General features: G+C 47.7%; 1 protein-coding gene across 1 annotated transcript in view; it reads left to right on the top strand.

The window, feature by feature from the left end:
- The window catches only part of sorcs1 (sortilin-related VPS10 domain containing receptor 1), a gene marked incomplete at both ends in the record, with an annotated part of 670,421 nt that overhangs the window by 492,847 nt on the left and 150,091 nt on the right, over window positions 1–27,483 (top strand). The window contains 4 exons of the mRNA XM_084318344.1: window positions 19,858–19,931; window positions 25,170–25,234; window positions 26,632–26,750; window positions 26,909–26,998. Of these exons, the coding sequence (XP_084174470.1) occupies window positions 19,858–19,931; window positions 25,170–25,234; window positions 26,632–26,750; window positions 26,909–26,998 (348 nt within the window). The remainder of the gene's footprint in view (window positions 1–19,857; window positions 19,932–25,169; window positions 25,235–26,631; window positions 26,751–26,908; window positions 26,999–27,483) is intronic.

A 27,483-nucleotide genomic window follows, 5' to 3' on the forward strand; every position in this document is an offset into this window, starting at 1 on the left:
ATCTGGCGTCGGCCAATCAGAGAGCGGAAAGTATAGACGCTGCTTGCTTAGATGATATAGATCGCTTGAAAACGTGCCCGGCTTCCATCATATTACATCATATTTCAACGCACAGCCTATTTGATTGGCTGCGAGGATACAGCGATGAAACCAGTGCACGCCCTGCTGTGCGCGATATGTCTCGCCCTGGCCTGAGAGGTAGTTACTAGTGACTTCCTGTGAATGAAAAACTATTATTTATATTTGATATATTAACGTTATATTGTGCATTGGAAACACAAACATACTTAAAATGAGTAAATATTATTCATTTTAAACATGTTTATTTTATTTCTAGGGCTCAAAAAAAATCTTCTTCTCTCTTTTAACCAGGGAGGGCGGCGCTCTAGCGCCCACTATCGGCCGGCCGCCACTGACAGAATACACAACTAACCTCTACCTTTATAGGAAGAACATAAGTCTCCAGGCCGAGGAAGAAAAAACCCTTTCGACCGAGTGTTAGCTACAGGCCTTGCTAAGCACACATATATATATATATATATATATATATATATATATATATATATATATATATATATATATATATATATATATGTAGCGACCAACCAAAAACTAAAAAAGTCTAGCTCTCCTATCAACTCCACACTAGGCGAGGATCTACACATCGTATCCCCATCATATGTAGTGAATAAACACACAGTTTGTAACAAAATACAGTCCCTCCCAGGAGGGACTTTTTTTTTTTATCCACTTTTTCTCCCATTTTCTATTTTTCTCCCATCCCAATTTTCGTATCGTCCAATTCAACCCTCCCTTGTCTTTGAACGCTGTTTCATGCCTCCCACAAGCCGGCTGCAATGTGGACTAAGTCATACATAGCACGAGTCCCCTCAGATACACGAGGTAACAGCAGTCGCATCTTTCCACCTGCGCGGCTCGATCTTTCAGTGTCAGGGGTCTGGGCTTTGGAGGGGCCCCGCCCCCGTCGCTTCCTGATTCTACTGTGCAGGCGCACCAACCGACCTGTAGGAGTCGCTGTCCACAACGCCCGATCCCCACCCATCAGTTTCCCTCCCCCTAATACTGCCAATGTGTATTAGTGCGGACGACCAGCTAAACTGAAAGCAATGTGGAGCACTGGGCTCGAACAGGGAGGCGAACCTGTTCGAGCCAGTCTCCAGTATTAGTGGTGAGCGCCTTGCCCACTGCACCATGTAGCCGCCCTCTAGGAGGGACTTTTTATTGTATAACAAAACATAGATGGGCCGGGGAAGGGAACAGGGGTAACAGGAGGGGAAGTCACATCAGCGGCGCCTGCCACGAGCCGCTCGTGGCTTGCCACCCCGGGGAGCTTTCACCCCGGAGGGACAGTACTGGGGTGCCTGGTCTCGACGATCCCTACCGTCATCTCCGGGCGTGGGTTGGCCCACGAGGCGCCCTCTCTCCTCCTGGCCTTCTTCGCCGAAGGGCCAGCAGTGGTGGTGGTAGTGGCGGTGGCATCGGTCGCGGGTCCCCGACGACGAGGCCTCCGTCTGACTCCACCGGTGACATCGGGTGGGGGGAAATGGGGCTGGAGCATTGCCTGCTCCTCCTCTATATCCCTGCAGGCTGCAGTCATGAGCTGCATCGCCGACCCGAAGAGCCCAGCATCGGAGAGGGGTACCGTAAGCAGGGGAAGCCTCTTCCTGTCCGGCACTCTCGCCTGCTCCAGCCAAAGATGGCGCTGGGATAGAGTGGCCAGGGCGCGTACCTTCCCGGCGGCTATGGCCTGTAGCTGGATCAGATGCAGGATGGCTCCGGCTGCCTGGGCGTGCTGAACATGTTGTTGTTCGGTCAGCATCGTACCGCCCGTCATCATCCCGGACATAAACCGTGCTAGCTGCGCGATGTTGGATGTAGCAGCTAGGGTTTGAGTTCCGGCGATGAACGACTGGTCACTCCAGTTGGCCAACTGCCTCGCCGATTTCCCGTGGGGAACCGGCTTCCACAATGCCTCCCACACCACCTCAGGACAAAGGAGAGACGCCATCGGTCTATCAAGCCGAGACACCCCTTCCTTCATTCCCTCGACCAGACCCGCCACCCTCGTGACTTGCACGTAGGCGGGGGTGAGGCCAGTGATGTGGGAGACCACCTGTCCCGTACGTAGGCCTCCATTGAGGGGAAAAATGGGCAGACAATGCCCGTCTCCCTCACAGGACGACGTTGCCATAGATGACCTATTAAATCATCGGGGACAGGAGCAGGCAGTGGCTGCGGCAGCGGCACGCCGTTTGCGACTGCTGCTGCCGCCATGAGCTCCGGGAACAAGGCACGTAGTTCCCCATGCGCACCTTCCTCCACTGAGCCCGCGTCCCTCACATACGAGATGCTACTGCCCATTGCAGAGCCACCATCCGATGTGGCTGATAGCAGGGCATCTCGTCGCTGAGTCGGAGGTTCTAACCCAACACCAGAATACGAGGGACCCCAAGGAGACATATTACCCCCTGCCACATCCTGAAAGGGAGAGTGATGTGTCTCCACCGGAGCGTCAAACAAGAATGCATCTGCCTCCACCATGTAATCCTCCGTTTCCATCGGCCACGGAGAAGCAGACGCACCCTCATCCGGCTCCAGCAGCTACCCTCCTACGACGGGAGCGAGCAGAAGCGAAAAGTTTGCATCTCAAATCCTCCGCCACGAGAGGAGCCGACTGCCCATCGGCAGACGGCCCCCCGCCGGCGGAGGAACCAGAGCAGGAACCAGGCCATCTCACAGGAGATGCCGCTGGTGCACCAGCTCCTTGGAGAGGCAAGCTACCCACCGGACGCCGATCGGGCGCTGTAGCTGAGGGGTACAATTCCCTGACTGTATTGTTAGATATGATATTTAATACCACTACCTCATGTACTTTAACTTCTGGCCACCCAGTACAAGATATAAGTATGATGAACACTTTCCCACCTGATGAAACGAACCAACACAAATGGACCAAATCGAATATTTAATACAAACAATATTCACTTAATTACATTTATGATTTGAAATGTTAAGTATGCACTTTTATGGCAAATGAGTATTCGTAGGTAAATCAACATTGAATGTCCAATCTCTGGTTGCGCAGGGAGTAAGTATACAACCTGGAATATTTAGGAAACGATAGCGATAGTACTTAAATAATTATAGCTGGATACACTAAGGGGGGGGGGGGGGGTCCCGCTGGTTGTAAGACAGTAGGAGGGGGGGGGGTTAGAGAAGTCGCTGGCGGTATCCCATCTGGCCGACGGTGTCTTGGGAGAATCCAAAGTCTTAGACCCAGTGCCCACAGAACCTCGGGCCGTAGACGAACACAGCTGGACGGTATCTGCCGGTCCACAACGGAGAGACGTGGTGCGACCTCACGTGTAGAGCGCCGCCTCACCTGTAGTCCTCTCCGGGGGGTAATTCCAACACTCGACAGTGTTGGCCTTTATCCATGGAATAATCAAAGCACATAAAGCATAATCCAAGAGCTGTGGAAGGCTCGCCGTCGTCGGGTAGAGTAATCCAATATACAGGTCCAGTCGCTCTTGACCCGGAGCTCCTCGGATGCAATCACCACTAGGGGTCTGACCAGCCTGGATAAGCGTCCAGATAACGTCAGGAACGATGGGGGTACTGATAACTGTAGAACTCGAACCGAACGATGCACCATACATAAATAGACTATTATTAGCTTAATAGAATACGTCCAACTCGACGGTATGGTGCCAAACTATGACCATTCAACTATTAATCTACACGATATCTCAATGCCTATTCTGGGCCAAGTAGGCCCTACTACACCGCACGTGCTTCGTGGGGAGGCTTTTGCGTCTGTCACTCTGTTGGAGGGTAAAGAACTGGACTAAAAGAAAGTTCTACTTTACGAGCGTCATATATATATGCGCTATGAACAAATAGTACCACACGTATTTCGCCCGGCATATTACTGCGCGGAACCGGGGGCTGCCTCGACATGTTAGGCGGCACGATTGAACTTGAACCTAGGGGTATGGCAACCTGGCGCCAGGTTCTAGTCCAATGGTAGAATGAAACTATTATGGGCTGCTTAGTAGAAACGGGGATATTCAATGCATATTGTACAAGGAATATACAGGGGATATCAAACGATATACAAATACAATTAAATATATATATATAAATAAATATACATATTCGGTTTAATCTGATCCTTCACAACAGCCGCCCCCTAATTAGTCCCACCTAATTAGCTAAGCAGAGACAGATTAACCGCACTGTCTTCCACTCAAGGTCCGCTGTAAGGTCAGTCAACTCACAAAGTCATAGGGTCATGGTCATCATCGATAGTATCTGGGAGTCGGGGCAGTTCTATGAGCCTCGCCACGGGCCGTGTGTAGGTGCGCCCTTGGACGAGTACTTCAGCTGCTCGGACCTTGCCATCGGCACCGGTGATCACTTTGCTTACGCGGCCAGCCGGCCACATAGCTCTGGGGAGTGACTGGTCAACTATCATGACGACTGTTCCTTCTGTCAAATTGTCTCTCTCTTTCACCCATTTCTGGCGGGTCTGTAGAGACGGTAGGTAGTGAAGTAGGAAGCTGCTCCAAAACTTGTCAGCTAGTACTTGGCTGTACCTCCACATTCTTCGGCCGTTCGCTTCTTCGGGCCTGTACATTGTCTGGGGTAGCGCGGGGTCCAGCCGCCCCATTAGGAGTGTGTTGGGGGTGACTGGGTCGACATCTGCTACATCACTGGAGACGTAACCGAGGGGTTTGGAGTTCAATACTCCCTCGATCTCCGTGAGGACTGTCATTAGGACTTCCTCTGCCACAGTCTGGGCTCCGAGTACGGCATACAGGGCTGTCTTTATAGAACGTACTTCTCGTTCCCAGGTTCCACCGAAGTGGGGTGCGTTCGGGGGATTAAACTGGAAGTCAACCTGGGCTGGAGCGAGGTGGGTCTTAAGTTCTGGGCCCATAGCTTGGAAGCTCTCTCTCAGCTCTCTTTCTCCGCCTTTGAAGTTGGTCCCGTGATCAGACAACAATGTAGACGGTTGTCCCTTCCGTGATATGAATCTCCGGAAGGCCATAAGGAATGAGTCTGTGCTCATGGTCGGAAGGAGCTCGATATGTATCGCTCTGGTGGTCATGCATTTGAATACAATACCCCACCGCTTCTCGGTGCCTCTTCCTCTTTTTATATACAACGGGCCAAAACAGTCCATGCCTGTGGAGTGGAATGGCTTGTCGCCGATTCGGAGGCGACAGGGGGGTAGGTCAGCCATCCGTGGTATGCTGGGCTGCGCGCGCCACTTACGGCAGTCTAGACAGGTTCGCTGGAAGCGGCGTACTGCTTCTCTCCCTTGTAATATCCAATAACGACGTCTGATCTCCGCGAAGACTCTCTCTGCTCCTGCGTGGTGCACATCCTCGTCGTATTTCTTTATGATCAGCTCTGTGACCTTGTGTCGGCTGTTCAAGACGATCGGGTGCTTAATGTCATCTGGTAGATCGGGGGCTCTCCGCAGGCGACCACCCACTCTGATGAGATTATGTGCGTCACTCTCTGGTGCCAGGTGAATCAGTCTGCTGTCTGATGGGACGGGGTTTCCTCCCTGTAGACAGTCTAGCTCATCGGGGAACGAGTCTCTCTGGGCTCGTTGTAGTAGAAGAAGTTCTGCTTCTTCGTAGTCAGCTGCTGACATGTCAGTGGTGGACTGAATCTCTGGGTGGTGCCGCAGGAATGTCCTTTGTTGCGCACTCTCTAGGGTAATGCAGTCATCTATGTTCGGGTCTGTGGAGGCGACAGTGCTCAGTCCACAGAACATAGGCTTCTTGTTCTCAGCCTCCTCTCTACTTGCTTCCCTCGGGGTGGGCGTAGGCCAATCTCCTTCCGGGAGCTGGAGGAATGCTGGTCCGTCACTGTAGATGTTGTGACGGGTTAGGTCATCCAGGGACATTCCCCGGGTGATGACGTCAGCTGGGTTGTGTTTGGTATCCACATATCTCCAGCTTGCTTCTTCTGTTAGTTCCTGAATCTCGGTGACTCTGACTCCCACGAAGACTTTGTATCTGTATGAATCAGACTTAATCCATGTGAGTACTGTCGTAGAATCTGACCACAAGATTGTTCTATGCACCGGAATGGTGAGTTCACGTTGGATTAACGTGGCTAGATGCGCTCCTGCGAGGGCTGCGCAGAGCTCTAGACGTGGGATAGATTGTTGCTTACGTGGGGCTATCCTTGAGCGGGCCAGTATGAAAGCAGTGTGTATCTCTCCTCCCATCTCTTGGGCACGCAAATAAGCAACCGATCCGTAGGCTACTTCGGAGGCATCGCTGAAGACGTGTAGCTCAATCTCGCATGTCTCTGGCCTCACTGTGGATGGGAAGTAGCTGCGGCGTATGTTGACACCTGGGAGTGAGCAGAGTTCCGTCTCCCACTCTCTCCATGTTGAGGCAAGGTGTGCGGGTATTGGGTCGTCCCAGCCCTGGTCCTTGTCCCATAGTGCTCGTACAATCATCTTTGCCCTGGTGGTGTAAGGTAGAATACATCCCAGCGGGTCATATTGTCTGGCGAGTGTTCTGTACACACTCCGTCTGGTGGTCGGTATCGCCGCCGACCTTCCTTGCTCTGGAGCCAAGGGTTTGTGTCTATAGTGGAGCGAGTCTGTTTTGAAGCGCCAGACTAATCCTAGTGTAATTTCTTGGGCTTCTCCTGGGATTGTCGCCATCCAGGTCTCGCTGCTGGCAGCCTTGTCTGCGGAGGAGAGGCTGCGCAATACGTGCGGGTCACTGCTGGCCCACTGCCTGAGATCAAAGCCTCCTTTGATTAGGGAGGCGCGTAACTTGATTAGGAGAGCCTCGGCTTCTTCTTGAGTCGAGACGCTTTGTAGACAGTTGTCTACGTAGAAACTGTTCTTCACACTGTGTTGGACCTCTTCATCTGCTGCTGGGTCCTCTGTGACGTGTTTCTGTAGTGCAAATGTAGCACAGCACGGGCTGCATGTGGTTCCGAAGGGGAGTACTTCCCACTGGTAGATGGATGGGTTCTCATCTCCGATCTTCTCTCTCCATAGGAACCGTAATAGAGGCTTGTCCTCCTCTACTAGTCTCACTTGCAAGAACATCCCTTTGATATCCCCGCTTATAGCCACCTTGTCCTGGCGGAAGCGCAGTAGCACGCCTAGTAGGGAGGGGCCGAGTGTGGGGCCGGGCAAGAGCTCTTTATTCAGATTTTGGGATCCGATCTGGTAGCTGCAGTTAAACACAATGCGATCCTTGCCATTGTGATGGACCTTGTGATGCGGCACGTACCATGATTCGGTCGTCTGATCGGCCTCTTTAATGTCAATCTTTGTTACGTGTCCCGCTGTGATTAGCTTCTCAATCTCAGCTCGGTACACACTCTGTCGAGCGGGGTCTTTGGCTAGGCGCCGCTCTGTGTTCATTAGATAGCGCTCCGTGGCGTCTTTCTTTGCGTGAAAGGGGGGCATTCCCTCTCTCCTCAGGAGTGGAGTTGCGTATCTCATCACTCCGCCGACTGTGACTCTCTTTGTCCCCTGCTCGAGTAGGTGGATGGCGTAAATGTCTTCTTTAGAGCGAATGTCTTTCTTTTCGTTCTTAAAGGGCATTGTCTCTAGGGTCCATAGCCTCTCGACATGCTGCAGGAGAGTGGTGTCTTCTTCTGTCGTTCGGGAGTGGAAGCAGCTAGTGGCTGCGGTTCGGTTGAGAGATTTAGCGAGGGGGCCTTGTAATGTCCATCCTAAGCGGGTCTCGACGGCTGCAGGACAGCCTCGGGGACCGGTATGGACCCGGTCAATCGGGACTATGAGTTCTGCATGGTCGGAGCCTATCAACAGGGTCAGGGTAGCGCCGTTTATGAGCGGGATAGGTAATTGGCGCAGGTGCACATATTTATCCATCAACTTGGTGACAGGGTAGGTGTACTGCGAGAGTCCTATTTCTTGGCTGGTGAAAGCATTTGTGATCTTGTACTGTCGCTCTGGCTGCCCGTTGGCTGCGATAGTGAAGGAGACATTCTCGCCCTTTATCGTCTTTAAATCTCTTCTTATTGTCCGAATCGTCATTTCGTTCTTGCTCCCCCGCAGTCCCAGTTGAGTCGCAGCGGAGGCGAGCAGAAGGGTCTTCTCTGACCCGTCATCAAGGACGGCGTAAGTGTCCATGACTTTATCCTGGTAGCTCAATGTCACACGGACTACCTTTAAGAGCACTTGAGCTCCGTTGCTGCTGGCGGGGTCAATGTACATGACACTTGCCTTGGTGCCGCTCCGTGGTGCAGGTGTAGGCCGTCTTCCGTTACTATCGTGTAGTATATCTAGATGGGCTCCATCGCACCGGCTGCACCTTTTCTTTAGGCGGCATTCGGCTGCCATGTGGGGCCGCGCACATCGATAACAGCGCCGGTTGGACTTTATCCATTGGCTCACTTCTTCTGCATTCATCTTTGTGAATGTGTCACATTGTGACAGCCAGTGTTCTTTCTCACAGTAGGGACACGCTATCTTCCACTTCTCCTTCCTCGAGGGGGTGCTGTGACTCTTACTGCTCGGTACTGACTCTGATTGGTGCATGACAGTCACCGATCTTCTTCCATCATTTATTCTCCTGGGTCCCTCTCTGGAGCTTGGCGTGCTCCGCCCGAAGGTGTCCAGTCGTAAGCTGCTGACCTCTCTCGCCAGGAAGTCGGCCAGATCAAGGAGGGATGGCTCGGGGCCGTCGGGATCTCGGTAGTCCCTCTGCCGCCGAAAGCGCTCCTGTCTTGCGGGTGGCAGCTTCTCCAAAATCCTCTCAACGTTGGAGTTGGCGTACAGCTCATGCCTGCCCTTCTCCCGTTGAGCTCCCAGCATCCCCACCAGGGACTGCACTTTGATTGACAGGTCATCTAGTGAGCGATTGTCTGTGGCTGGGGGTAGGCGGTCAATATGCCTTATCTCCTGGATTACGTAATCCCATATACGTCCATATCTTTGATCCAGCGCTGCAAGGGCCGCTGTGTATGGGGTCGAGGAGGTAGCATAGGCTAGCGCTATATTGTGTGCTCGCTGTACTTTCAGGTGCTTCAATAATATTGCATACTTGTGGCGTTCATCAATGACATCCGCCAGCATTGTCTCTAAGCACATCCGGAGCTCCGTGTACTGTGCTCGACTCTCATAGGCGAAGTCTGGGATTGATGGCGTGGCGTTGTATGACGCCGTGGATGGCGAATACATCGGCGAGCGTTGGGGGAGAGACCTCCTGGGCGAGTCCCCTCTTGCGCCTCGCTGTGGGCCGGTACTGGCAGGGTACCATGGCCCGCTGGTCCAGGTACTGTTCCTCGGGGCTGGTCGTGCGTCGTAAATAGAGTCGGGGGTCTGTAGCGCAGCGCCGCGGGGGTATAGCCTGGACTGTATGGGACCTCCTGGTCCGGTGGAGTACTGTGCTGTCGTCGGGCTTGGTTCTCCTCTTCTCCCTCTTCTTCTTCTATCAAATCTTCCAGATCTTGTAATCGTTTATTTAGCTTCTCCGCAGTGTAGGCCGCTCCTTCCTTGTAGCTGGGTCTCGCTTGGACCGGTATGGGAAGGGGGTCTGCGGGGGGTCTAGACTCGGTCTGTTGGTCAAGTTCAGGGTCGCTTGCTCGTTGCGGTGACGCTGCTCTTGACTGCTGTCTCGACGAGTTCCTTGAGCCCCTGGCGGAGGGAGAGGGAGTTGTCCTTTTGATCAGCTGCTCTATTAGTTGCGCTTGTAGTCTGTCGCGCTCTGCGTCTCTTTGGGCACCGGCAGCGGTGCGCTGGGCGTCGGCGTGGTCTCTTGCCATATTCTCTTCCATCTGGAAGCGTCTCATCTCCAGACTTGTGCGCTGTTCTTCGCTCCGTTGCTGTGCTTGGAGGTGTTCGCGCTCGCTGGTCGCCTGGGCTTGGAGACGTTCGCGCTCGCTAAGCGTCTGTGCTTGGAGCCGATCGCGTTCGGTAGAGGCTGTCAGGCTGACGAGGAACGCCTGTTGTAGTGTCCTCTCCGCTTCGCTGGGGGAAGGTGGTAGTGGAGGTGAGCCGCTCCTGCGTGAACCGCTCCTGGGGGTACTCGTTGGGGAGTCCTGGAGCTGTAGTTCCTCGGCGCTCTCCTCTTCTTCTTTCGTGCAGAGTTCTCTCTCTGTAGGGTTGTCTTCCTCCCGGGGCGTGTCGGGGACTACTTCTTTAGTAGTGGCGGGGGGTAAAGGCATGTCAATTCCCTCCTGGTCTCCACCGTGGGCTTGGTCAGTTACATTAGGACCTACTAGGGCCTCTGTGGTCGGGGAAACCTGGTCGTTAAGGTCAGACATAATTTTACTTTCTACTTTTACTACGTTTACCGTTTGTCGAAGGCTAGGTAGTTGACTGACAGTGTAAGCCTCTAAGTACTGAGGTGTCTGTCGTCTGCGCCGCGGGCGTTCTAGGTTAGGAGGATCGTTTCGTGGAGTGTTCATCATAGGCCATTTCGATATTAATAACACTATATTAATATTACACTAGTTACCCTCCGGCTCGAAGGACCAATTGTAGCTGAGGGGTACAATTCCCTGACTGTATTGTTAGATATGATATTTAATACCACTACCTCATGTACTTTAACTTCTGGCCACCCAGTACAAGATATAAGTATGATGAACACTTTCCCACCTGATGAAACGAACCAACACAAATGGACCAAATCGAATATTTAATACAGCAAAGGGTGTACACAATATTCACTTAATTACATTTATGATTTGAAATGTTAAGTATGCACTTTTATGGCAAATGAGTATTCGTAGGTAAATCAACATTGAATGTCCAATCTCTGGTTGCGCAGGGAGTAAGTATACAACCTGGAATATTTAGGAAACGATAGCGATAGTACTTAAATAATTATAGCTGGATACACTAAGGGGGGGGGGGTCCCGCTGGTTGTAAGACAGTAGGAGGGGGGGGGTTAGAGAAGTCGCTGGCGGTATCCCATCTGGCCGACGGTGTCTTGGGAGAATCCAAAGTCTTAGACCCAGTGCCCACAGAACCTCGGGCCGTAGACGAACACAGCTGGACCCTCTGTGGAACGGTATCTGCCGGTCCACAACGGAGAGACGTGGTGCGACCTCACGTGTAGAGCGCCGCCTCACCTGTAGTCCTCTCCGGGGGGTAATTCCAACACTCGACAGTGTTGGCCTTTATCCATGGAATAATCAAAGCACATAAAGCATAATCCAAGAGCCGTGGAAGGCTCGCCGTCGTCGGGTAGAGTAATCCAATATACAGGTCCAGTCGCTCTTGACCCGGAGCTCCTCGGATGCAATCACCACTAGGGGTCTGACCAGCCTGGATAAGCGTCCAGATAACGTCAGGAACGATGGGGGTACTGATAACTGTAAAACTCGAACCGAACGATGCACCAGACATAAATAGACTATTATTAGCTTAATAGAATACGTCCAACTCGACGGTATGGTGCCAAACTATGACCATTCAACTATTAATCTACACGATATCTCAATGCCTATTCTGGGCCAAGTAGGCCCTACTACACCGCACGTGCTTCGTGGGGAGGCTTTTGCGTCTGTCACTCTGTTGGAGGGTAAAGAACTGGACTAAAAGAAAGTTCTACTTTACGAGCGTCATATATATATGCGCTATGAACAAATAGTACCACACGTATTTCGCCCGGCATATTACTGCGCGGAACCGGGGGCTGCCTCGACATGTTAGGCGGCACGATTGAACTTGAACCTAGGGGTATGGCAACCTGGCGCCAGGTTCTAGTCCAATGGTAGAATGAAACTATTATGGGCTGCTTAGTAGAAACGGGGATATTCAATGCATATTGTACAAGGAATATACAGGGGATATCAAACGATATACAAATACAATTAAATATATATATATAAATAAATATACATATTCGGTTTAATCTGATCCTTCACAACAGGCGTTTCAAGTTTCAAGTTTCAAGTTTCAAGTTTCTTTAATAGTTGTCATACAGAAGTACAGAATACTTTTGTACAAAATGCTTCTTACTGTTGCGCTCCAGAGACTGTGCATGACAAGATAAGTATGATATAAAAACATAGTAAAAATTTGAAGTAAAAAAAGAGGTCACAGTGTTCAGTTTAGACATATGTACAATGTTCGTAGATGTAGTTACCATACAATATACAATACTGTGCAGTGTACTAATATACAATGCTATATAGTGCAAGGCATAAATGGACGAGGTGCAGTTTAGGTACAATTCACAGTAGGTGTACGAGTTGTAGTGCAAATCCTTTATCAATAAATATAAAGTGTAAGTGTGTTTGTGTGATCTAAAGTGTGGAGAGTGGGTGCTGCAGTGTGTTGTTTGTTTGAGTGAGTGTGTGCGTGTGGGTGTGTGTGCTGTGTGCATTTGATGGTTGTTGCATAGTGATTATTGTTCGTTTAGCGATTATTGTTCGTTTAGCAGCCTGATGGCCTGGGGATAGAAGCTCCTTCTGAGTATTTCTGTGCTCGCCATAAGACTCCGGTATCGCTTGCCTGACGGCAGCAGTTCAAAGAGGCAGTTGTTCGGGTGGCTCGAGTCCTTAATAATTCTCTTAGCCTTCCCCTTGCACCGCTTGTTGTAAATGTTCTGGAGGGTGGGAAGCCCCCCTCTAATTGTGCGTTCGGCTGAACGTGTCACTCTTTGTAGTCTGCTACGGTCTTGTGCAGTGCTATTCCCAAACCAGGAGGTGATGTTGCCGGTCAGGATGCTCTCTATTGTACATGAGTAGAAGTTCCTAAGGATCTTCTGACTGACTTGGAACTTCCTTAGGCGCCTGAGGAAGTAGAGGCGTTGTCGTGCCTTCTTCACAACACTGTCAATGTGTGTGGTCCATGTCAAGTCCTCGGATATGTGGGCTCCGAGGTACTTGAAACTGTTCACTCTCTCAACTGGTGCCCCGTCGATGCTGAGGGGGCTGTAGTCCTTGACCCCCGACCTCCTGAAGTCCACAATCATCTCTTTTGTTTTGCTGACGTTCAGGGAGAGGCAGTTCTCCTGACACCACTGTGACAGGTTCTCTACCTCTTCCAGGTAGGCCCTTTCGTCGTTGGCAGAGATCAGGCCCACCACTACTGTCATCAGCAAATTTGATGATGGTGTTGTTGTTCCGCTGTGCTACGCAGTCATGTGTGTACAGGGAGTAGAGGAGGGGGCTCAGAACACAGCCCTGGGGGGCCCCTATGTTGAGCGTGATGGATGAGGAGGTGCAGTTGCCGGCTCTTACCACCTGGGGTCTGCCCGTCAGGAAGTCCAGGACCCACTGGCACAGGTCATAGTTCAAGCCCAGGTCCCTGAGCTTGGCTATGAGTTTGGAGGGGACTATGGTATTGAATGCTGAGCTGTAGTCGATGAACAGCATTCTCACATAGTTCCCCTGCCTCTTGTCCAGATGTGATGCTGCTGTGTGCAGCACATGGGCTATGGCGTCCTCCGTGGACCTGTTGGGGCGATATGCAAATTGCAGAGGGTCCAGGTTGATGGGGAGGGAGGAACAGATGTAGCCCTTCACTAGCTTCTCAAAGCACTTCATGGCTATGGAGGTGAGGGCTACAGGGCGGTAGTCGTTGAGGCAAGCGGGCGTAGATTTTTTGGGTACAGGGATGATGGTGGACTTCTTCAGACAGGTGGGGATGACGGCCTGTTCCAAGGACAGGTTGAAGATGTCAGTGAATACCGGGGCCAGTTGGTCGGCACAGACTTTTAGGACGCGGCCGGGGATGCCGTCCGGTCCTGCTGCCTTCCTGATATCCACTTTTTTAAAGATCCGTCTCACCTCATGCTCTGTTACCCTGAACACTGAGTCTCCATCAGCAGACCCCCCCCCCCCCATTGCCGTGGTTTGTAGGCTGGTGTTGTTATTCACAGCCTCAAACCTTGCATAGAAGGAGTTGAGATCATTTGCTAAGGAGATGTCACTGTTCAGTTTGAGGGGGGTTCCTTTGTAGTCTGTCATTGTTCTGAGGCCCTGCCACATGCCTCTAGAGTCAGCCTGTTCAAACTGAAGTTCAACTTTATCCCTGTAACGCCGTTTTGCCTCTATTACTGCTCTCCTGACGTTGTATCTTGCCATCTTGTGTTCTTCCATGTTGCCTGTCACCAGCCCGGTGTTGTATGCTGATGTGCGCACTTTCAGAGCCTCACGGACGGATTTGTCTACCCAGGGCTTTTGATTTGGGTAGATATTAATTTTGGTGGAGGGGATTATTACTTCTACCTGAGTACAGACATAGTCAATCACCGTTTCGGTGTATTCGTTAATATTGGCTGTGTTATCACGGAATACATTCCATTCTGTGCTTCCCAGCACTGCTTGGAGTGACTCCACTGACGTCACGGCCCAACGCTTAACCTCTCGCGAGACCACCGGCGTTCGCTTGAGACTCTGTTTATACTTTGGCAAAAGAAAGATGGCGGCGTGATCGCTTTTACCGAATGGACTAAGAGCCTGTGACTTGTACCCATTCTTAAATTGCGAGTATACATGGTCTAATATGTTCTCGCCTCTGGTGGGACAGGTCACATGCTGATAGAAATTCGGCAGCACCTTTTTAAGACGCGCGCTGTTGAAATCCCCCAAGACCAAAATGGCAGCGTCAACATTAGCTGCCTGGAGTTTGTTTACCTCGTCGTGAAGTTTTGAAAGTGCGACCCCAGTGTTCGCGTGTGGTGGAATGTACACTCCGATGAGGATGATGGACGTTAACTCTCTTGGGAGGAAGAAGGGTCGACATTTTATCGTGATAAACTCCAGGTCTGGGGAGCAGTGGTTAGACAGTTCCTTTGTGTTGCCTAAATCGCACCACTCCTTGTTTATCATGAAGGCAATGCCGCCTCCTCTCGTCTTTAGTGACTCTTCTGCCGTCCGATCTTTGCGGAGAACGAAGAAGTGGTCTGCCGGTTCTATTGCGTGGTTCGGGACATCTGGACTCAGCCAAGTTTCTGTGAAACAGAGGACGTTACAATCCCGAATGTCCCTCTGGAATTGGATCCTTGCTCTGATGTCGTCCAATTTGTTTCCTATCGATTGCACATTGGCCAACAATATGCTGGGCAATGTGGTTCTGTGTCGTTTGGACCTCAGTCTGTTCCGGACCCCGGCTCTCTTTCCTCGTCTTCGCGGCGGCTTTAGGTCTTGGCCATGGCCGGCATAACAAAGGATCTCGGCGGGCCATTTCTGCTGTTCAGCGATCCGATCCAGAGAGCAATCCAAACGGTAAGTTTTTCTTAATCCAATGTCAATGATTGACTGACGGTCATACACATATAATGCACCAACAGTTGGTGCAAATAAAACTCCTAATACTATAAAAATTAACAAAATAAAGCACAGTCTTTATTTTGCGATTGACTTCCACGACCGCGGAGTCAATCCCGCCCCAAGACGCACGATGGAGGAGGCAACGGAGAACCGCTGGTGAAGGGTGACGTTGCTAGCGCGACCCCCAGAGGAAAACATTATAACTTAGTTATTTTCTATTGAAAATTATGAGAGAAAGAAAAGAACAAGAAATAATGTTAACGCTGTCTCAACTTTCTTCAGACCTTTAACAACCTAGCTCAAGTGTTTGGTATACAGGCACTTCCTTGTGGTGAAAGTGAAGAAGGAGATGAGGGCATGGCCACACCCCTGCTTATGTAGGTAGCGGATGGGGGTGTTGTCAGACAGATGTTGGCATGTAAAGGTACATTGTGAGTTTTTATTCAGTGCGCAAGTACTGAAGTGGAGAGTATTGCAATATGACGCTGAGCAGAGCTATACGATAATATAACATCATAGTATTGCTGTGTTTGTATCAGTAGGTGGGTGGTTTAGTGTAGTGGTGAGCGCACTCGCACCCAACCACAATCATTGTTAGTCGCGCTGTTCGTTCCGTTTTGGACTATTGCCGATACGAAATGTAGATAATATATTACTTATAAAATAAGTAAATATATTTCTTATGGCTATAACACAACATACATTATGTACCCTTTTCCCTGTGGTTGACTAGTGCTTTATTTAAATGTCCTGATCGTGCTGCAGCTATAGGGCCCTGTTTCTGTCAATCGAGATGCAAGCATAAGGGCGCTGGCACTGCCGCACATGGGAGTGTCCAACTTATTTAGGGTAATTTGGTAACCGGAGACGTGAGCACATCCCAAGTGCATTTATATAAAGGTTTGGAGTCAGATGAATACATTATTAGAGGGGTCGTTGGGTCGGCTTCAATTATGGCCAATCACATCAGCTCCTCGCACCCCCTCCTTTTATTCTCTTTAAGAACAATGTGCAGGCCTGAGAAACTAAGGCCAGTGCCAATATGCATGTATCGCCCATAGAGCAATTAAGACAATTATATTATATATCAGGCCATACCCTGTGTGCTCTGGATAAAGTGATATTTTCTCAGTTATATATTCGATTAGATTACAGTACAAGTACAGTACAATGAAAATAAGTTTGGCATCTAACCAGAGTGAAAATGTAACAGTAAAGTGCAATAGTAATATACAATGTATAGGTGATTAAACTGGGTATAAAATATATAAATTAGTATTACTGAGTAATAGTGCTAATCAGAGTTGTAGTATTAATATGTACAGTAATACAGGTATAAAGACACTATGGTATGGTATTAAGTTATACTGTCCAGCAGCGTACCTAAGAGTAGGTAAGGGATATCTACAGATATAGATATATAATCTACAGATATGTAAAAAGAATTATATGCAGGTATGTACAGACAAATGTGCATAGTTATATATATGGTAGGAATATATATATATATATATATATATATATATATATATATATATATATATATATATATATATATATATATATATATATATATATATGCGGTATTGTTACGACCCCTGTGTGTCTAAGGGTAAAGGGCTGTAACATAACAGTTGGTTGACAGAAAAGATGGACCAGGTTTGTAAACAACAATGATATTTATTGGTAGATGCAAAGGAAGCACATGTAGCTCAGGGGTGAGCCCAGGCCAAAACAACAAACAAACACCACTATACTCCAAATAAACACAATCTAATCTATGGTAAAAGAGATTACATTACCTAAACTACTCTTACCTAACCAAAACAGGAGAAAACAATGTCCAAAGGAAATGGCAGCTCACCCCATCTGTGCTTCCTGAGAAAGAGAGAAAAACACATTAATTATACAGAAACAAAAGCAGAATATATACAAAAAACAAACTATAACTAACAATGCTCTCTCTGTGGCCATACACACACAAGGAAATTACTACTAAGCACCAAAGGCCAATAAACGAAATGCAATACTGTCAAAGTTACAGGTTTACCAAAATCACAACAGGCCTAGCCTCATGCCAGAGAGAGAGAAAGACTGAAGTGAGAAGCCATGTTTTAACAGGTGTGGGGTGATCCATGATTGGGGGGTGTGGATTGAGTGTTGGAGTCTGGAAAGCCATCCACCAATCGGTGCTGTGTTGCAATAATGGAAGGATTGGCCTGGCAGGGACCAATGGTGAAGGGAACAATGGCTGGAGGGAGGAAACAAAATGGAGAACACACACACATGGAGACACACACTGGGGAATATATACATTGGGATGTAACAGGTATATACAGCATTATTGTACATGCTATCATACCAAGTTATATGGGTTATGTGCCAGTGTATACTATATACTATATTGTGAAAATGATGACTAAAGCCCTTTGATGTATATCCCCCTGGATACACTTACCAGTAAAACACCTGTAGTTCAGTGCTGTTGCCTAATACACGTCACAGCCATTGACAGTTGTGCTGATACCGAGCTAACTAGTTATCAGTGAAATCTAAAATACCTAACGTTAGTTTACATTATCTGATCAGATTTTTTTTGCAGCCTGGGGTTAATGTAAATAGTTAATGTAAATAGCGTATTTTTGTACATAGCATTGCTAACACATTGCATTAAGCTAACGTTAACGTTAACTTTACCCATAGCTAACGTTACCTAGCTAGACATTAGCAATGTCTACTGGCGTGTCCATAAGTTCCCTGGAGGCATACTTTGTTGGTGAGGACAAAAGTATACAAAGAGAAGAGAACCATTTAAAATCAGGGCATGTAGATGAGTTTGTGTATGCTGCCTGAACCGAGAGTTGGCTGTGCTCAGAGAGGGTGCACTAAAACAAATCAAATGATACACCTGACGCTGAAAAAATTATACTTATGATATTAACATTCCACAATAAGCAATCTATGACTGAATTAAATTATTATTAAATGAAAAATAAATAGCTTATTAACTGAATAAAAGGCTCTATTCAGTGGAGGGATTTACTTAAAAGTGGGAGGAAACACAACCGGGAGTGGAGCTTGTTGGAATCTGGACAGATGTTCCTCTGCGCCCTTCCTCGCCTACACTACTGTCACCGAAAGAGCTGACGCGGTCTCAGCGGGCGGAGGTACAGGTGAGACTTTATGCCAAGACGGATTCAAATTGTGCACCAGTGGATATATTGACACACACTCACTGTGCTGTCTTGGTGCGAGCAGGTTCCTTTCTAAATTTCCAAACTGGCAGAGGCAAAAATAATTTACTTTTTCGAAATTGCCAATCACTCTGAGCCCGCAACTCTGCCGGCATGATGCTAGCGCGGGCATATAGAGCCACTAACGCGTAAATCCCTTGATTCGGTCCTTTTACTTAAAAAGTAGCAGCAGGTGCACTTTTGCAATCTTGCAGGTGCAATCTGCCTCAGATTAACTAAATTACTTGGTTAAAGAGAGCGGCGGTGACCCGGATAGGCAGTGATATTGAGAGTCTGCAGGCTTTCACCCGTCAGGATAGAGTAAATAAATACAATTAGAAAGTAAATGAATATAAACAAACAGAGTCACAATTTTTGTCAGCCACTAATAAACTATTGTTTACACATCACGCATGGTCGCTCATGCCTAAAAGGGAACGAAGGTCCAATCCAAAACATTGAAATGCATTTTATGCCTCGTTGAATTCCAGATATAATCTATAGAGTAAACTAATAAATAACTTTTTGTCTCTGTGATTTTTTCTTGGAGACAAAACAAAACTTTAGCAGGTGAATCATTTTGACAAGTCTGTGGATTTACCAATGAAACAATAAAAAAAGAGTAAACTAAATAATATATGCAGACAAAACAACAAACCTAAAAGGGTGTGTGTGTTTACTTCATCATGGACTGATATTGAGTATTGTCTAAATAATGAAATTTAGTGAACACATACCCTGCCCCTCCTCCCCAGCTCAATGCATTTTGTGATATCTCAGCAACTTTGCTGACTAGTGTACAATAGTACAGGGACCACCTACTGCGGTCTGAGCCCCCCCCCCCAGCTTGCTCCCACCTCCCCTCTCATCACACCCATGGCCTTGTCACAGCAGGGGCTCTTCCTTCAGCTCAATACCACTCTCACCAGGAACATACTCCCTAACAGCTCCTCATTTAACATGCCGTGGGTGTGGATGCGTATATATGGGTGTGTGTGTGTGTGTGTGTGTGTGTGTGTGTGTGTGTGTGTGTGTGTGTGTGTGTGTGTGCGTGTATATGTGCGTGTGTGTCTATGTTTCTGTGTGTGTATTCAAGTATACAGCATATTACTCCCTAACAGATTCATATTTAACCTGGTGTGTGTGTGTGCGTGTGTGTCTATGTTTCTGTGTGTCTCTGAGTGTGTATTGAAGTGCACACTCTTCATTGTACAGTAAGTGTGATTGTCTGCCACTCGATGGTGCTCTGTTGTCTTGTCTATATGGAAGAAATTATTTCTAGTGCAAATAAATATGTATTATAGTTTTTGGATTGTTTTATGAATGGTAATGTGTGATTTGCTGTCTACCACAGCTCTACAGCTCAGTGGAATTTGGGAGAACGTGGCAACTGGTTCATGAGAGAGTGGCCCCCAATCGATTCTACTGGTAAGCACTACGTTTTTACAACATTTCCTTGGGATACTGTACGGCCATGGATTAGGCTATAATATAGACCTGATCACTGTATACAAACATACCGTGTTCGAGCCAATCAGCAATAGCAACTCAAGAGTCTCGTGACTTAAGTTGCCCCCTACCTGCGCGAGCTGCTGCGCTAAAAAAGTACACCGATGCTCTATAGAGACACCATGACATTCCCCTGACTAAAAGTTGTTTCAAACTAAAACGTCTGGATGTCGTTTTGCCAAATCAGCACGGCTGTGAGTGTGAGTCTTTCACCTTTTACACATCTAGCTTTGGCATGGATTGATTGTTTAGATCAGACAAATAGCTAACAAATGTAAATATATTGTAGTCTGCCCCATTGTTCTGACTAGGATTACGTTCCTTTTGTGCGCGCACACTGAGTCTGACGTGGACAGTGAACAGGTCTATAATGAAGAATAGGTTTGGTTCTTTGGGTGTTTTAGTGACCCCTTTTCTCGATAGCACCACCATCAGGCCAAACTGAGGACACGATATTTTGAAAATCCATTGCATAATTTTGCCATTAAATGTGCTGTGCACAGAAAGCTATTGATTTGTGTGACCCCATGACCTTTCATCTAGTGCCGGCATCAGGCCAAACTGAGAAGATATTATTTGAAAAAGTAATGGCGGATGTATGCACTCTACTTCATTGCATTCTTCTAGTTATTTGTGTGTCTGACTGATCTTTCTCAGTGGCAGAAGGATACATTAGGCTACTAACACTGCTTGGATTTCTAATAAAGGCACTGCATATTGAACACGTAACCTCAGTGCTTTTGTTTTCCTTTGAGTTCCAACGTAGGCCTGTAATACAAACATTGAGATGATCTGTTGATTCTCCTCAAGCAAGACTTTCAAACGCAGATTACTGTATCTTGCAGATGTTCTGATATAATAGATTACCGTACACATCCGCCATAACTTTGCTGCGTTTCCATCAAGGTCATTCACAGAGGAGATTGAACCGTTCCTAAATATCTAGTCTGCTGACCCCAACCTAATTGTGTATTTTGTGTATTCCCCGGTATCCATCTTTCCTCCATCTTTTCTCCCAACTAATAGCCGGTCTCATGACCACCAAACGGAAGCGGTTCAAGTCAGTCATTTTCTAAAACAACCTGCCCTGTAACTAATAATGTAACAAAAGGGTTCTTGTGCTACAAACTGCAGAGGAACCGTCAAAGTGGTAACGAGTGAGGCAGCCAGGAGTGAAGGGAGCCTTGAGGGCTGCTTCTGCAGCTGCAGACTAAGTTCTATTTTAAGACACCTGCTGTGTGTGTGAGGTGTGCCCACGGTAGACCTGGTAATAAGGCTGCAGGATGTGAGGTGTGCCCACGGTAGACCTGGTAATAAGGCTGCAGGATGTGAGGTGTGCCCACGGTAGACCTGGTAATAAGGCTGTAGGATGTGAGGTGTGCCGACGGTAGACCTGGTAATAAGGCTGCAGGATGTGAGGTGTGCCCACGGTAGACCTGGTAATAAGGCTGTAGGATGTGAGGTGTGCCCACGGTAGACCTGGTAATAAGGCTGCAGGATGTGAGGTGTGCCCACGGTAGACCTGGTATTAAGGTTGTGAGGTGTGCCCATGGTAGACCTGGTAATAAGGATGTGAGGTGTGCCCACGGTAGACCTGGTAATAAGGATGTGAGGTGTGCCCATGGTAGACCAGGTAATAAGGATGCAGGATGTGAGGTGTGCCCATGGTAGACCTGGTAATAAGGCTGCAGGATGTGAGGTGTGCCCACGGTAGACCTGGTAATAAGGCTGTAGGATGTGAGGTATGCCCACGGTAGACCTGGTAATAAGGCTGCAGGATGTGAGGTGTGCCCACGGTAGACCTGGTAATAAGGCTGTAGGATGTGAGGTGTGCCCATGGTAGACCTGGTAATAAGGCTGCAGGATGTGAGGTGTGCCCACGGTAGACCTGGTATAAAGGTTGTGAGGTGTGCCCATGGTAGACCTGGTAATAAGGATGTGAGGTGTGCCCATGGTAGACCAGGTAATAAGGATGTGAGGTGTGCCCACGGTAGACCTGGTAATAAGGATGTGAGGTGTACTCATGGTAGACCAGGTAATAAGGATGCAGGATGTGAGGTGTGCCCATGGTAGACCTGGTAATAAGGATGCAGGATGTGAGGTGTGCCCACGGTAGACCTGGTAATAAGGATGCAGGATGTGAGGTGTGCCCACGGTAGACCTGGTAATAAGGATGCAGGATGTGAGGTGTGCCCACGGTATACCAGGTAATAAGGTTGTGAGATGTGCCCATGGTAGACCTGGTAATAAGGATGTGAGGTGTGCCCATGGTAGACCTGGTAATAAGGCTGCAGGATGTGAGGTGTGCCCACGGTATACCTGGTAACAAGGATGCAGGATGTGAGGTGTGCCCATGGTAGACCAGGTAATAAGGATGCAGGATGTGAGGTGTGCCCATGGTAGACCTGGTAATAAGGCTGCAGGATGTGAGGTGTGCCCACGGTAGACCTGGTAATAAGGCTGCAGGGGAAACTTTCAGCCTTCATCTACATTTTGGCCACCAGACATACAACAAGATGTTGATCCTTAACAAGGTTTCACAACCTCGCCATCACAAACTCACAAATGCAACCTCGACGGTGTCAAATAGCACCATATGCCGCTCATCCATATCTCGCTAGATGTTCCCCCGTGTTAACGCTTCCTTAGACCAATTCTCCTTCCAATTTGCTGCTCCCAGCAGTTGGAACGAGATGCGAGATACTTTGTAAATGGACAAATTGATCCCCTGGACCACTTTTAACACTTTGAATGCCAGCCACGACATAACACGTGTTAGCAGCCCACCCCCTGAATGCCCACCACGATAATTAGCGTGAATTTTTATTTATTACCGATCTGAATTCATATTTCATCAGCCGAGTCTACCATTGGGAAATCAGCCCCGCCAGGAGCTCAGATGTGAAAAAAGCGCCCCCTATCGTCTCCCAGATGGTAATGCACCCTTTTGGACTGGACTCAATGAAAATGGATGAGACATTTTTCTTCCGGAATCCACATTTAACTTCTCACGCATGTAACCGGAGATGATCCCAGTCATTGTGGAGCCTCAGAACAGCGTGTAATATGTGTTTTACAGTATACGCATTGGATCAATAAAAGGATTGATTTTTGGAATGGCAATCAGGAATTGGAATAATCTTTTTGGATACCATCTGATCTCAGGTAAGGAATCTATTTTACCAGTCTTAGGATAATCAGACCTGTTTTCACGGAGATATAAGCTTTGCCCCTGTGCGAGCCCTGTGCGAGCGATCAGGAAATATATCAGATCAGATATCAGATCACGGCCCCAGCGTGCATACATACACATATACTATCGATAATCTAGCGTTTATTTGAAAACGATTCATAAATAGGCCAAACAATTTGAACGTTTTTTTGTGTATTCTAGAATATTCCGTTTATTATGGAATATTTTTATTTTCCTTGAAAACGAGGGCTTTTCAAGATGCTATAAAACGGAAATGAACCGATAAAAAAACAATCCGCTTCGACAATGTTGACTGGAAAATGAGTCATTGATAAGCGACAGGCATAATTTAAAACATAGATTAGGCGATATTAACGCTAACATTGAAGTGGATGGTGGGCATTCAAGCACTAAATTGTGCGCCCCCTGCTGGGCACTGAAAGTGTTAAGGACTTTATCGATTTTTTTTTTTTTTTACATACCTTGTCATTTTATTTGGTTGGTGTGTTTTAATTATGTCCCTTACATCTGTAATGTTTGTATCGTCTGTGTGCAATAGTCTTATCTGGATTGTTCTTTTTGGTTTTATTATTATTATAATTTGATGTACCCTTTCCCCAGTTACCCTTCGATAGGCCCTTTTGTCCTCTCAACAGGCCATCATTGTAAATTTAGAATTTGTTCTTAATTGACCTGCCTGGTTAAATAAAGGTTAATTAAATAAAAAGAAAGAAAGAAAGAAAGAAAAGCACAGGTTGAATGTGCAGTAGAATTGCCTCTCACCACAGTGCTTTCATCAAACATTGTGGGGCGAGACGCGCGGTGTAAGAATGCCTCGCCAACGTCGGCAAACATTCAAAATGTATTTGCATGCGGCTAATCAGTTCATTAGCTTAGCGAGAGCCAGCACGACATAATTTGCATAATGCACATTACCCCACCAATCCTCACTGAAAAAAATAACACAGCCGGAGATGCTTCTCTGGGATTATTTTGTTAAGCAACAGCTCCATCTCATGACTGTTTCATCTCAGTCCCCCCCTCCCCATCAGCTGGTACTAAGCCAAACACGGGGGAGGCGTATGGGAGATATAACACAGATGTCCAAATCAATGTCAAACCTAAAGTGTGGTTCTATTCCCACAACATAGAAGCCAAGTTGAGAAAAGAAAAGTTTAAGCAAACCACGGTTCTGCTAACTCAAAGAGTGTGTTGCCACATCCCCATAATGTGCACAGTTCCTGGGTACTGTACCTGACGTAGCGTAGTCTGTGGAAATGTAGCTTGTTAGACCTGAAGATAAGTAGGTCATCCTTTTCAGAGCTGCGAAAGCACCAGTATTACCAATAAGTTATAATTGAGAGCTGAGGTAGCCCACACATTATTTGTCTATCTTGTCTCCTGTCTTTCTATATCTCTCTATCTATATATATATATATATAATTTATATATATATATATATATTTGAATCTCTTTCTGTCTCTCTTTCTCCCTTTTTCTCTCTCCCTGTATTTCTCTCTTTCTCGCCCGCTGTCTATAATTCCCTGTGTGTTGCTTCTCTTCTGATTCCACAGTCCTTTTAATCCATATTTCATGCTGTAATGATTATATGTGATTCCGTCTGTGGGCATCCCTATGGCAGCGAGCGAATCGATGATGTTAGAATACGCCTTCTTCGGGTGAAAGAGGCCGTTTATGAGCCTCTGGCCTTGAGCGTTAAGATCACAGGTTACACCTGAGGTTTCCCTTCCTCTCCCTTGAAAAACATTATTCGCGTTGAACAGAGGGTTATTCCAAGGCCAGGCGGGGAAGCTCACCACAATAGTCAGTTGACATTGCCACTGGTTATGAGTTTATTTGACATTGCAGCTGAGCAATCTCCCCGATCAGCCGCTGCCCTGTATCACCTGGCCATAAAGACAGACGGTGATGCCCCTGAAACGACATTTTTGTCTCCCTCGCAGGTCCAAGATGGGTTTGGACAAAGAAGCAGGCTTAATTCACCTGGAAACCGGCATCTCTGAAGGACGTGAGTAATTGAATTCTGATATCGCCCCCCGCTCCATTTTTCGGGGTGTCTTTTGTACTGTATACCGTGGGCCTTGTGCTAAAGTGGAGATGAATTGGACTCTGAGCGTCCGCTGAAGGGTGATGTGAGGGGACAGCGGAAAATACCCGGGTGCGGGGACACACAATGAGGACAGAGGGGAAAGTAATGTATATATTACGGTAGAATGTATTTTTCTTTTTTTTCTTTTGTTATTTTGGCTCGATGCTGCGAACGTGGGGATAGAGAAATATCACTTTCTGAATTACAATGAACACGATGGGGTCTTTATTGAGTCGGCCGAATTCCTACTTTTGACGTTCGATACACTTTCTGAACTCTAGTCATATAGCGACATGTAGGCTTGCAGATAAGGCACGTATACATTTGAGGTAACACTTTGCCGCGTCGACTCTGCAGCGAGACTGTAGCGCAAGTAGTATCTTCAGAAAGGTGGTGTAAGTGGGGAAAACCTTGCACGGTGTGATCGGTTTGGCTATTTCAGAATGGCTACTCACTGCTGCTAGACAACAGGCGCTGTCTGTGGCCCACAAAGAAGGTGGATAAAGGACAGTTTCCCTCCTAGAATATATTTTTAAAGTGGGATAAAACAAGGAACCCAGGTTTCTGGCCTGGTTTCTAGCTGCAGCCCTCAGTGGATTAGTCCTAAAGACACTGTGCAGCACGCGCCCGCAACCAGAGATCTCACAGGGTTTTGTTGATGCACCTCGCTCTTTAAAGGGAGCACGCTTGTGCCAAAAACCTGCTTTGCATACCCTACGTTTCTTAGTGAATAAAAACAGAAACTCTTGGCTATAAGCTCCAGCAACTGAGGAGTAAATCTTTCAAATGAGTGCAATTTCCCTGTGCAACAAACCGATTTTAATTTGAGTGGCATTGAGTCTTAGCCATCTTTTATGTTTTAAAATCCATTTCCTGTTCCTTTTAGGTAGCCTTCAAAGCTACTTAATTTGAGCCACCTATTAGCGTATGACAGGCAGCACACTCGAGATCAAGGAAATAGAAATGTCCCACCATATACACACAGTTAGCGTCAGACGTTCCTTGTCTTGTCCAGCCTATCACTATTGATCATGTCCACGGGGAGGGAGCGGACACCGTGGTTGAAAGAGGCTAACGTGTGGGGACAGGCTCTCTGCACACCGCGATTGAAGGCAAAGAAACCAATTGGCCTCCCTGCTCATCCACCCTCATATCCTCCACCTGCCCCCTCCCTCGTTATCGACACGGGTTGGAAGCCGCTCAGCTCTGGGTGAAGGCTGCCACTCTCTGCGGCACTAATACCATCGTTGGTACCATGGCTTGACATGTGTGTGTGTGTGTGTGTCTGTCTCTGTGTCTGTGTCTGTGTGGAGTAGAGGCACTCTATGTCACCTGCAAGCTGCAGAACTGCACGGACGCCAACAAGGGCAAGCCGTTCCCTGGCTACATTGACCCCAATTCCCTGGTGGTGCAAGATGAGTATGTGTTTGTGCAGGTAGGTAATTGTCACGTTTGGAGAGAAATACGTTAGACCAGAGCCAGAGAGGAGGGTCGTTTTTCTATTGGAACTTTTCAAGGACGTTATTTGAAAGGCTCTTGTTCTCGCCGTAGTTTTCAATGTAATTTTCATGCAGCGGTTCTTCTCGCCCCCAGGTGTCGACCGGTGGGCGGCCCGTTTACTACGTTTCAGCCAGGAGAGACGTCTTCACGCCCATGAAACTGCCCAAATACACCTTGCCCAAGGTACAGCCAATGCACTCCACAGCATGGCCATTGATTCAATGAAAGAGGACAAGGGAACATGACAAAGAAAACATAAGAAAATCACACAAGTACTTGATGATCACTTTCCCAAGAACTCATTCCCAAGTCCATAGGCGTAGTTTTCGTTTTTTTTGCAGGGGACAAGAGGTAATTTGTCCCCCTTAAAAAATATAGCTAATTTGAAAGACAACCCCCCCTTCCCCCAAAAAAGAAGGGAGTCAAAACATCTATATCCTTCCTACCGGTAACTATATATTAATTTCAGACACCCCTACAGGACGATACCATCTCAACCTTGCAGACGTGCCTCTCATAAAAGTACACCAGAATGCATGAAATAAAGTGTTTGACGCTCAAAGTATTCCAGGGGGGAGGACCACCAGACCCCCGCTTAAAGTACCCCCCCCCCCCCCAATGTTGAAACCAAATCCACACCCCTGTTATTGTGCATTTTAAACACAAAC

This window comes from Notolepis coatsorum, assembly GCF_963971535.1.
Source record: "Notolepis coatsorum genome assembly, chromosome: 7".
Classification (NCBI taxonomy): domain Eukaryota; kingdom Metazoa; phylum Chordata; class Actinopteri; order Aulopiformes; family Paralepididae; genus Notolepis; species Notolepis coatsorum.